The sequence below is a fragment of the Dryobates pubescens genome, chromosome 1 (assembly GCF_014839835.1).
Source record: "Dryobates pubescens isolate bDryPub1 chromosome 1, bDryPub1.pri, whole genome shotgun sequence".
Lineage (NCBI taxonomy): Eukaryota > Metazoa > Chordata > Aves > Piciformes > Picidae > Dryobates > Dryobates pubescens.
The window spans coordinates 57795171-57807959 of record NC_071612.1 but is presented as its reverse complement, the minus strand read 5'-3'; the positions used below and the strand labels follow the sequence as shown (position 1 = coordinate 57807959).

General features: G+C 41.6%; 1 protein-coding gene across 1 annotated transcript in view; it reads right to left on the bottom strand.

Annotated features, from left to right (window-relative positions):
• Positions 1–12789, bottom strand: part of TENM3 (teneurin transmembrane protein 3) — a 481887-nt gene that overhangs the window by 32104 nt on the left and 436994 nt on the right. Inside the window, exons 22-26 of the mRNA XM_054166328.1 lie at positions 12399–12648; positions 12026–12046; positions 6352–6584; positions 5647–5801; positions 3820–4694 (exon numbers count right to left, since the gene is read on the bottom strand). Of these exons, the coding sequence (XP_054022303.1) occupies positions 3820–4694; positions 5647–5801; positions 6352–6584; positions 12026–12046; positions 12399–12648 (1534 nt within the window). The remainder of the gene's footprint in view (positions 1–3819; positions 4695–5646; positions 5802–6351; positions 6585–12025; positions 12047–12398; positions 12649–12789) is intronic.

Sequence of the window (12789 nt, the reverse complement as noted above, 5' to 3'; positions counted from 1 at the left end):
ACAGTTGAAAAGTTTTAACTTGGAGTCTAAATTTATAATGAAATATAAATTCTATCCCTTTCCCAAAATATTTATAGAATCTGAATAATGAAACAGAATAAATAAAATACACAATTAAGCTTTAACAAAAATGCATCCATCGATAAAACTGAAGTATTTTAGTATTACTAAAATAGAACAAGAAAGTCAGAATGATTTTTCTCCTAGTTTCTTATTCCTCTCCTGACATGTGAGGGAAGCCTTCCCTTTTTAACATGATAGTTTTTTTCAACACAAAACTCCTCAGCTGAAATTTCTTAGCCCACACACTTTCAAATGTGAATATGGTAGAGGTACACATGTGTACCGTGTCACGCCCCTACACAGTGCCTCACACGATACTTATGTTTTCCATCTGCTTTCACAACAGTAGCAGAAGCCTCTGGAAACCCAGTGCAGTCAGATTTGATGTTACAAATCATCAGCACTGAAAAGCAAAAATCACAAAAATGTTTGCTGATTAAAAAAAAAAATGGCCAAAAAGTTGTATTTCTATCTGCGTTATAGCTGCTTTTTCTGCAAGAGGGAAATACACAATGTGGTGCATGGGGATTTTCTGTTAAAAAGAAGCAAGCAGCTGCGATGCCCGATGGATGTTTTTAAGAGTGCTGTTTTGGCAAGGAAAATAACACGCTGCCTTTTTTCCACTTATTCCCTGGAGCTTTGCATAAGCAGTGCAAAAATTTTTATTTTTGGTATTTACTTGTACAGAGCATCACAGAAAACATGACTTTTAGGGGCCTTGAGAGGACATGTGGTCCAACCCCTACCCCAAGGCAGGATCTGTTCTTCCTGTGTTAGTCCTGAAAGATTTCTAATCTGTTTTTAAAGACAGTGAAGGCCAAGGGGTCACTATTGTTGTCTGTCTGCTCCAGGGCTCCAAAACCTTCACTGTGAAGTTTTTCCAAATGCCTAATCTGAATCTTCCTTGTTGCAATTGAACAGATTACTGCTTCACCATGGCGATGGGGAGATTAGCTGCTTCTGCAAAAGCCTTGTGCACTCGCAGATTTGGAGTTGGCAAAATTGCTTAGCCTTCTCTGTAATTATTTCAGCTCGGGCATTATAATGAGACATTGGTTGGAGCTAATTTTCAGGAAGTGCATAAAGAGCAGCTTGGAAAGAATACTAATACTTACTGAGGGGAATAGCCTGCCCTTTGGGTTCTCTAAAAGCCAGCTGGACATGACTTAACTCAGACCAGAAAGCCTGCATGAAAGAAGATCAGGTGTGAGAGCTGGCTATTTACAGACTCAGTAAATAACTACGTACTTCATGACACACAGTACTCTAAAGTCTCCCTATGATGAAAAACACAGTCCTATCAACCACTTAATAGTGAATATAATATCCACGTCTTTGCGATCACGCAGACACCATTAACACACATTCAGGAGCCATCAGCCGCTTCTGCAGCCCACCAGTGGACTACACAAAAACTACAGGCAACGTAGTGAGAAATTACTGCCCTGATTAAAACTCTAGGTCCTCAATTAGCCAGTATGAATGCCAGCAGGATTTGAAGTGCCTGCTGTACCCAGCAGATGCCTCGATTTCAGTAAGGGACTTCACTATGACCTAAATCAACTACCTTGCCCAAGTGGTTGTGTGTGTCACATTTAAACAATGGCTCCACTCTCTCTGGAAATGGATGACTATTCCCAGACCATGCAAACCTGTGCTTTGGTCTCTCAGCATAAAGGACAGGGCTCACTCAGAAGGAGAACACCTCCCTTCCCAGCCGAACAGTTTCGCATGCCTCTGTGTATCCTTGCTGTGCTTCTGTGTCCTCTTGGCAGAAACTAAAAAGATACACAGTGGATGCACCAATGCACAATTAAATATTACAGATGTGCGCTAATGCTTTGGGAATGTGCCCGTTCCCAAAGCCCTGCCAATTTACAGATTATTGTAAGAATACCTTAAACCTGGCAGCAGTGCCATTCCACCTGCTGTCTTTGTTAGGCATTGGCATTTCTCGCCCTGTCTCCGCTTCAGGACACGATACGCACTGAAGCAGCACCTGCTGCTCTCGTGTCTCTGACGGGTATATGTAAAGGCTGAAGAGCAGATACAGGTGCTTAGAGTCCTCCTACGCACTGCCTCAGCCAAATGTATGCTGACAGAAATGTGAAGTTATCTCAGAACACAGATGTTTGGCTTTGCTGCCACTGCCTGACACCGGCACTTTATTTTCTTTATCATGTGTGTTGAATTGAAAGCATTTTTTTAGGCCCTGACCTTGGCAGCAGTTGTTACTGCATTTCATCATAAAGATAGGAGAAAAGAAGAGAAAAAAGAAAAGAGGGACTTACTGGATTTTCATGATGCCCTTTGTAAACCTGAATAAATACTTCAACTGAAGGCCCTCTAACACTTCTACTTGTACTATCCCTATGTCTTCTTCTCCTTCAGAAATACATTTTTTAACCCAACCGTAGCATGTCTGTCATGTGATTTAAAAATACACATATTTTTCCAGTTGACAGAGATTACTGGGGGGGGGAAATCTGTGTTAATTCTACATCGATCTTTTTTGAAATAAATGGCTTAAGCTGCATTTTTTTCCCCCCTTCCGTTTTCTTTGGCATACCAGTTTATAGTTCAGCTCCTTTGGGGATGAAGTTGCCTATAAAACTTGCACGTGGTCTCTCAGGATGTACTAGTGTAGCCATGAATTGTCATGACCTTCCTTAGTCAATATAATTGAGGATTCTGTAAAACGTTTTGCTAATCTGGCTGTTATGAACCGGCATTGATGGCTTAATGAGCGTAACATAGGGCAAAGCAATTCACTGAAAAGATTTTTTTCTGAGCCTGGGAAAATTACAAGACCTACTGTTTCACTAATACCTCTCACAGCTGTGCCTGCACCTCTACGCCGCATGTTGCTGGTGGTCTCTGGGTTTTCAGTTTATTCCTACAGGAATGACATTTCCCCCCGACAGCCCACATTTCTTTTCTCAGCTTCTTCTGCCTGGGACCACCTTTGTGGAAGCCTGCGGGGCAGTGGCATCCAGGAGATCCTTCCTGTGTATTTGCCACTCAGTGAAACACAACCATTTCTAATAGAAAAAACCAAGCCAACAGCTTTTGGGGTTTTTTGGGGGGTAAAATACTTAGAAAAAGACAGGGAAAAAATATTGAGCAGTGAAGACAAATTTCCTGTCAGTATTTGCTGCAGAACAATGTCAATCTAATGAGCAAATGGGAAGAAAACCTTGGTTTCAATGCAGATCTACAAAATCGTGGTTGTCTGAGCTACAGCTTTCTTGACAAGAGTGAAATGTTGTCTCACTCTTGTTTCAACATATAAATCTGAAATTCAAAATGATGAATATGAAATTATTCAGTCCCACTGTTTAGAAGTTAGACAGAGGAAGGCAATATGGAAAAAAATATCCTGTGTTTTTTGTTATCAAGGGTCACCTCTGCAGTTACTTTATCAGTCTCCAGCAATATTTCAGATGGTACTGTGTAATTTCATAGTAGTATCATAGTAGCAGTCAGGGTTGGAAGGGACCACAAGGATCATCTAGTTCCAACCCCCCTGCCATGGGCAGGGACACTCCACACTAGATCAGGCTGGCCAGAGTCTCCTTCAGCCTGGTCTTAAACACCTCCAGGGACGGCGCCCCAACCACCTCCCTGGACAACCCATTCCAGGGCTTCACCACTCTCATGGTGAAGAACTTCCTCCTCACGTCCAGCCTGAATCTCCCCACCTCCAGCTTCATTCCATTGAATAAAACTACAGAGCAGCTAATTTTCTGTACTTACTCAAAAAAAGTGGTCCATCCAGTCTCATCACTTTTAGTTGCCAGAAGTCCACTGTTGCCATGGTAGGTAAGTAAGACAAGCTCTTGCCCTTGTGCAGTCATGCTTTTCAAACATCCATTAGTGCCTATCGTCAACCAGATGACTTGGTTATCAGGAGAGACCACTCTTACTGGCATCCGGTTGGGATCCCGTCTGATACGAAGAGTATTCCCATTGCTATCTGTTACTGCGGTAATATCATTATCGTTACTGTAGCTAAAATTGTACAGATAGTCTCCGGTGACTAAACTCAAAGTGTACTGGTGAGTACCATTGATATCAAAGATATAAAGCTCTTGGTCAGTTGGAGAAGCAATTTCATAAAAGTTCATGGAATTCAGTAAGGGTCTGTTCTTTGATACAGCTCGTATCCTGATGTTTCCCAGGTCAGCAATATACAGGGTGCCGTCCGGAGACACAGCTAGGGAGGAAGGGGCATTAAGTTTGGCATCTTTAGCATAGCCATCTCCATTTTGGTAACAGTCACAGTTGACGTCATTTTTGCAATCACACTCTGAGGGTATTCCAGCAACTAATGAGATCTCTCCATCAGTTGTGACCTGTCTTATCCTATTAATCTTTTTTTCATCCGTTTCTGTAATGTAGAGCACCCCGCTGTAGGACACAGCGATGGCAGTGGCTGACTCCAGCGTGGTCTGCACAGCGTGCTTCCCCACCGTGTACTCCACGCCGGGAACCTGGCAGTGCATCGGCCTCCCCGCAGCGATGCGAACTTGACGGTTCTCAGCGATCTGCAGAACGACGTTGTTATCCAAGACATAAATGGAATTATCCATTGGGTTGATTGCCAAATCTGTAGGCCATTCCAGACGAACCTGGACAAAGAGGAGTGTTTCGTTAAACAGGTAACCGGGGCAGAGTAAATTCATTCATTAAGCTTTGGTGTTAGGCACTGCTGTAAGGATATTTTTTGTCTGCTGCAAGCAATTACACAAAAGGATGTGTATGAAAATACATGCAGCAAACTAAAGCATTTCAGGGAGGCAAGGGGAACAATATGTTCAGGTATGGTGCCATGGGTTAGTTGTTTAGGTGGTGTTGGATTGGTTGATGGGTTGGACGCAATGATCTTGAAGGTCTCTTCCAACCTGGTTTATTCTATGTATTCTATGTATCTATTTTATGGAAAAAAAGCCAGTTCCACTGGAACTACAGTGCAGGTTGAATTTCTCCTCAAAAAAATAATACACTTTTGTGTACCACCAATACATCAATAAAAATAGAGACCCATATACATACTTCAAGGACAGTCTGTATCTGTTATTCATGTAATAGCAACAGTAGCTAAATGCCTCCCGGATTAGGAAACACCGTAGCATATGGCATTGTTAAACCTACCACTTGTGGTGTTCCCTCTTACCTACACAAACTTCTTGAGACAAACAGAAAAAGAAGGTTTTTTTATATCTACCCTCTCACTCACTCCAGTAGCTCAGGATGTTAGTGATTCAGAAAACATCAACAAGCCAAGATAGTTCTAACAGGTCTGCTCTTGTCCCAGTATTTACTACCAGACAATGTTTCCTGCTGATAGTTTTTCTGTTCTAAATGGAAATGAACTTTATGGGCAGGAAAAATGAATACAGCAGTGTTTATAGCTAAGAAAATACATTGAGATTCATACCCTTGGAACAGGTTTTGTTCTTCCCAAATTCTCTCAAATATCCATTATACACTCCACCTATTTTTGTTTTAAGGGGCAAGAAAACTGCATTTGCATTTCTAGCCCCAGCTCAGCTTTCCAGATTGGTAGCAGCTGAAAAATACCTGGCTGATGTGCATGCTGGTATCACAGGTTAGAGGTCGTGCTGAAGTCAGGTCATTGGAGCCAAGCAAAGTGGATATTATTCCATTCTGATCCACTTTTCTGATCATGGTCCCATCAACAAAGTAGATTAACCCATTCTTGTCAATTGCTATTCCTTTAATGAAGAGAACAGAAGTTAGATTTTTCTACTAGCAGTGAATATTTATCCATTACTAAGGGCATTAAGTGGTATGTATCTAGCAGAAAATACAGTCTCAGGCAGTAGGTGGTAAGACAGCTTAGAAACATATTTGGCATAATAAAAGAATATTCAGAATGAAATCTGCTACTGGTGATTGCAGTTGTTCATTTTCTCTTGTGTGTTGAGAAGGGCCTAGCTTTTAAGTTTACCTGAACCATGGGGTAAGTGGGATCAAAAGCAAGAGTGATTTTAGCTCTTTACCGCTGCCTGCCAAACGTATAACGTAAATGAGCATTTAAAGATGCTCAGTAACCATGCAAAGCAAGCATTTCCTTAAAAAACAAAACCACATCAGCTTGGGGACTTTGTAGCTTTCCTCCTCAATGGTCCTTCCAGTTGGAAAAATATTAATCAAGATCAAGTTTTTGAGTCAACTACTGGGTTCAATAATTAAACATGATCATGCCCCCAGCATTAACCTTTAGTATTATTTTGAAAGTTATGGAGGGATGACTCTTTTTACCTTTGGGGCTCATGAGAGTTGCTTCCACTGCCTTGCCTCCGTCACCACACCTTGCTTCATCAAATGGTAGGCACTGTTCCCCCGTTCCTCCTATTACCTCAGCGTTTTTGGTCAGGTCTTTCGCACCTGTGAGTGATTTGGGCCGATAAATCCTGCGAGTGTTTGTGTCGGAAACATACAAATCTCCTGTCACGGGGTCAGTTGCGAGGTAGTATCTGTGAGCTGGGTTGTTGCTGTAAAAGGGAATTGCACATTGCATACACTGTAATTAATTTTACCTAACGCTTCATCAACAAGGCTTTAGTTCATAAGCAGTGTGCAGTAATTCATAAACAGTTAAAACTAACAGTGATACTGTAGGCATAGGTAGCACAAGCCATGGTCCCCAAACCTTTTTTGGTTCACATGTCTTGCCTGTGTCACAAGCAGTCCAATCTAGACTGCTCGTTCTTTTGGAACAGAAGATCTATTTTGTCCAGGCCTTTTCCATGCTCTGTAATTGGAGACAGCGCCTGTCTCTGTAATAAGCCAGATTACAATACTGGAGTCTAAAATCTCCCAGGCTTTCTGGGAATCTTGATCCAGTTCCAAATGTTGCTTACTTTGTTGCTGGTATCATCCTAACCATTCTATTACAATTTGTACCAGGCTGCTGGAACACACGGATTATATAATTCATAAACAGATAAGGCAGAGCTTGTATTATTAGTTCACAGGCAAGAGATAAGACATTCTTCATAAGTGTTTGTTTAATTTGCTTTCAAAGATGTGACATGCATGATTTAACACATCAGGAAATAACATCTTTTCCACCAGAGCACCGAGTAGAGCTTTTCTGTTCTTCTTAGCTCAGAGTCATATTTCAAATAACTGTACACATTGGCACAAACCTGCTAACTATGCCAACACAGTTTTTTTTTTTACAGTGAAAATACATGTTGCTAACCACTTTCCCAGAAACGTGCATTTTGCCTCTCCACTGGTGCCACATAATTGAGAATTACTGTCTTTTCTCCCCTGCTGGTGAAAAAACAGCCCTAGAGAGTACCTTTTGGTTTGATATATTATGATGTAGAAATTTAACCCACTGCAGCTGGAATTCCTGACCTAATTTACTGCACAAAGAGCTGAAATAAGGTCATGTAAATACAGGAGGTAATTTCAGATGCTCTCCTAATGGATTGAAGCAAAGTGTCAGAACAGTCAGTCCCACTTCTGATGTTTGCAGAAGTGCTGCTTAAACAGATCTCCCAGTCTTGGTGATAGCCAAACATCTGTTCGCAAAATGCTACACTTCATTGCTACACTTCACGTTTTGTAAATACACAACTGTGCTAATGCAACACATTTTTATACACTGCCACTTGGAAGAAGCAAGAGGAGACCAAACAGGAACAAGTTGTGAACAAATTATGTCTTTTAGCAAGGACAGATTTTTATATCTATCCAATTACAAAGCCACAGAAAAAGTGTGTGTTGCACAAATAGGATTTTCTTTGGCTTTTAGACTTTTAACATTTTGTTTAAGAATGAAGAAACCAAGTGAAGCAGACTAATGAGATTGAATACATGTTTACTAGCACATCTTGAAAAGCTCTGCTATAGAGCTGAGTGTTGCACATCATGTTTGAAAATAATCAAATATAGGCTTACTTTAAATTTCTGCCTGTTAGAAATCTATTATTGCCAATGTGCTGAACAGATGAAAGCTATTTTTCATAGAATGGCTTAGGATGGAAGGGACCTCAGAGATCATCTACTCCAGCCTGCCCACCATGTGCAAGGACACCTCTCAAATGGACTTGGCTGCTCAAAGCCTCATCTAACCTGGCCTTGAATACCACTGTGGCAGAGGCATCCACAACCTCCCTGGGCAGCTTATTCTAGAGTCTCACCATCCTCACACTAAAGAACTTCTTCCTAAGATCCAGTCCAAATGTACTTTTCCCTCAGCTTCAAACCATTCCCTCTTGTCCTATTGCTGGATACCCTTGTGAAAAGTTCCTCTCCAGCCTTCCCGTAGGATCACTTCAGGTATCATCAGGCAGCTATAAGCACCAACACCCGCCCCACCCCTGACTCTTCTCTTCTCTAGACTGAAACCTTAACTTACGCAGACATAATCTAATATGATCAATTTGTAGTGTATAAATTATTTATACCTCTATAGATTGCAAATTAAATCATATCAATTTACATTATAACTTTGGTCTTTATGAAACTTTGCAGACACTTCAAATGTAAACATATTGCTAAATATGAGATGTGCAAGTTGAAGCAGCTTTAGCTGACAGAAAAAAAATTCACAGGAGCAAGGGAGTTTTCAAGAAGTGAATAACTATCCAGGGAAAACCACGTTTGTTTTCTAGCCAGAAAACACCCATGTATACTATGCAGATATCAAATGCAAAATATCTGCAGATGGGCAGAGTCCAATGGGATGGCATTTAATAAGTCCAAGTGCCGGGTGCTGCACTTTGGCCACGGCAACCCCATGCAGAGCTACAGGCTGGGGTCAGAGTGGCTGGAGAGCTGTCAAACAGAGAGGGACCTGGGGGTGCTGATTGACACCCACCTAAACATGAGCCAGCAGTGTGCCCAGGTGGCCAAGAGGGCCAATGGCATCCTGGCCTGTATTAGGAATAGTGTGGCCAGCAGGAGCAGGGAGGTCATTGTGCCCCTCTACTCTGCATTGGTTAGGCCACACCTTGAGTACTGTGTCCAGTTCTGGGCCCCTGAGTTTAAGAAGGACATCGAGTCACTTGAACGTGTCCAGAGAAGGGCAACAAGGCTGGTGAGAGGCCTTGAGCACAAGCCCTATGAGGAGAGGCTGAGGGAGCTGGGATTGTTTAGCCTGGAGAAGAGAAGGATCAGAGGTGACCTCATTACCCTCTATAACTACCTGAAAGGTGGGTGTAGACAGGAGGGGGTTGGTCTCTTCTCCCAGGCAACCAGCACCAGAACAAGGGGACACAGTCTCAAGCTGTGCCAGGGGAGGTTTAGACTCGAGGTGAGGAGGAAGTTCTTCACTGAGCGAGTCATTCGTCATTGGAATGGGCTGCCCAGGGAGGTGGTGGAGTCGCCGTCCCTGGAGGTGTTCAAGGGGAGATTGGACGTGGCACTTGGTGCCATGGTCTAGTTGTGAGGTCTGTTGGAACAGGTTGGACTTGATGATCCTTGGGGTCTCTTCCAGCCTTGGTTATACTGTGATACTGTGATTATCTAAATAGTACCGGAGTAAGCAGCCAGCAGCTAGAAGGCCACACGGAATTTGTTCTATTTCACTGTAGTTTGCAATGATATTAAGCTTCTACCTTCTATGAATGCTTCTACCAACAACAACAATTGCAAAGAAAAAAACACCACAGACAGTGACTTCTTGACTTATTCAGTATTGCCTAATTGCTGTCAGTAGCTCTGCAAAACATGTAGTTACACACCAACATGGGCTCCTGTGAAGACAGCTACAAGATAACTTGCTCCGTCTGCACCAAGCAGTAAGTGCTCTGAATTCAAAGTGCGCACACACATACAGTGCTGCAATCATCTCTTTCCCACTGCTTTTATCTCACCTATGCTGATCTTTCTAACTCCTCAGCTGTCAGATCACTTGCATCACTCTTCATGTACTAATTTTTCAAAAATACTCTTCCTTCTTCAGATGCCCTCTCTCCCATTCACTCTGTGCCTTCTATACCATGCACTCACAAAGCTGGTTTTGTGTTTTGCTAAACTTTTTTTTTTCTGGCTCTCTGCAGGCTTGGGATACTGCCACAGCCTCCAAATGACCTCCCTGTCCTTCTAAAAATTACTTCTTCCACAAATGCCTATCAGCATTAATCACCCTCAGGCAGCAGTGTGTATAAAGACATCAGTTCATCTTTGAGATTGAAAAAATGTTAGAGGTCACTGGTACATGAGAAGATATATTTGATCTGCATTGTCTCTCTAATTTAGAGTACAGACATAAAGATGCCACTGCTGGCTTAGGAAGCCCCATGAGCAGCAACCCCCTAAGGCTAAGAGTGGACACTGGAAAACGTTGTATGATGGAAGAGAAAATTCAAATTTGTCGTAGATTGTATTGGGCTGCACAGTGGGCTCCACACCTCCTGCCTGGTGGCTCCAAGACTGCTCTTGCAGAGACAGTTCTCCATTGTCCTCTACACCTCCATCTGACTCGGGAAGAACCCCCTCTTCACAGCTGATATATAGGCCCAGGAAAATGCTCTTACACTACTTTGTGCAGTATGATTGCAATTTTGCTACCTGGAGCATCTGCATGTGTAGGCATGAATAAAGGAGAAAACCTTCAATGTCCTCCCTCTCACCATCTTTTCTTATGTGCAGGCTCTAGTTTCTGAAATACCTCTGCTGAGCCTGTCACCACAGTTCTGCAGGCAGCAGAAGGAGGCATCACTACTAAATCACAGTAAACCAAACCTCATTACACAGCTATTCTTTCAACCTGTTTGTGTATTCCAGATTCCATTTTGAGTATTATTCTGTATTCCATACATTTGCCAAGATAATGTCTTATCCAGCTGCAATCACAACTTTGTGATACCACAAGGGCTATTAATTCTCGTAAAAGGTGTGGAACAAATGTGAATTAAATGTAATAGTGAAAACTCAAAACCACCAAATAGAAGAGGCTGCCTCTGAGTCACACCTGGAAAATAAAACAGCTAGACTGTGCAAATAGTCATGGAATTTGTTGCCCAACACATTTGAAATGTATGTTTTTAAACATAACTCCCTTCCTCTCAAAGATGTCTCTCCAAACCAAATTGAATTAAATAAACAGAATTGAGATATGACTGTCTGGGATTGAAAACAAGGAAGGAAAACTATTGCCAGCTAACAAGGAGAGGAAGGGACAAGTGGGGCTGCTAAGCCCTATACTTAGCAGTCCCACCACAGTGTCTCACAGGTTTTCATGCATCCAGCAAGGTTTTAGCATAACTCTTGTTTCATCAGCACTGGCTGTTGTGACAAAGAAAATCTAAGCATCCACCACCTTCTCTGTTCTTGCCACTATTGTAGCAATGCCAGGAAGGACAAATGTTGTACTACAATCCTTCTGATGACTATTATTTTTATGACCAGTCTTACGATTCTTGCTGTACTTTAAAATCTGAACTCCTGGAAGGTGTGTTATTATGGGAAAATTTCAACTTGCACTGTTTAGAAAAGTTCGCCTTTAAAGAAACAAATCTGTTAAAGGCAATCACGAGAAGACTAAACATCACAAGGCTAATGAAATAAACTCACTTGATACTTCTATAATTTTATTACTTATATGCCATTGTCATCATAATTGGGGTATCTGATTAATGAGTGCATTTTGACAGAATCAGCAGAAGTGCTTCCAGCAAGAAACAGGAGTGAGCAGAGATGAGGGAACAGCATAGGAGTGCATACACAAACATAAAAAGAAGCCTGACTGAGAAGCTGGACAGAGAGTGATGAGAAAAGAGGAACTCGTATCCGAAAGGACGACACAGCCTGACAGCTGACATAACTAGAACATATGAACTCATTATTTTTGAAAAATACTCCTCTTTTCTAGTAATACAGCTCAGAAATGAGTTCTCCATTATAAGCATTCATTTGTTAAAAAAGGATAAAAGAACAGTTAGAAAAATATAAATCTTCTTTAAGGAATGCTTACCTATGTCTAAAATCTTTATTTCTTGGTGGGAGCAAGTGAAAAAGAACAGAAAAACATTATTAGAAAAAACATTCAGGAAGGATGTTAAGAGATGAAAAAAAAGGCAACATTTACATCTGTCATTAGTGAGGTGGTGAATGATGGCCTTTTGTCCACTCGTGTCAACTACGTAAGTTAACTCTTAAAATCCACAAAACAATTCTTTTGGGTAGATGAAATTCTCACAGTTTAGATGAGCAGTTAAGATATTGTAGCTGGGTAACATTTTTCCACACTAGCTGTAAACACTTTTAAAAATGTTTTGGTTTCTCCCCCTGTACTTTCGTTTACAGCAGTCACTCAGAGCTTACAAAACCTGAGAACCTCCTCATACCTTAGCTCCAGAACGCTCGTTACGTTTCCTGATGGGAATATCCGCCGAACGTAGTTGAAGTCCCCCACGTAAAGGCTGCCATCTATCCCACAAGCTAAGGCAACTGGAGCCAGCAATTTATTACCATCAGCTTGACCATTACAGCTCGGACAGGAGATGCTGCGTCGTCTTCCATTGCCCATAATGCTACTAACGACTGGGGGTTGCTGAGAGATAAATTGATTTTCCCCATTTCCTTTGTAAAGGATTCCTGGCAGATAATGTAAAAACCAGAACAAAACAAACAAAAAAGTTTATGAAAACTTTGAATGTATGTAGATAAAAGGATGCATAAGCATTGTAATTATTCTTTCTACATATTCTGGTTTAATATAATTTAGCAGATTTTTCA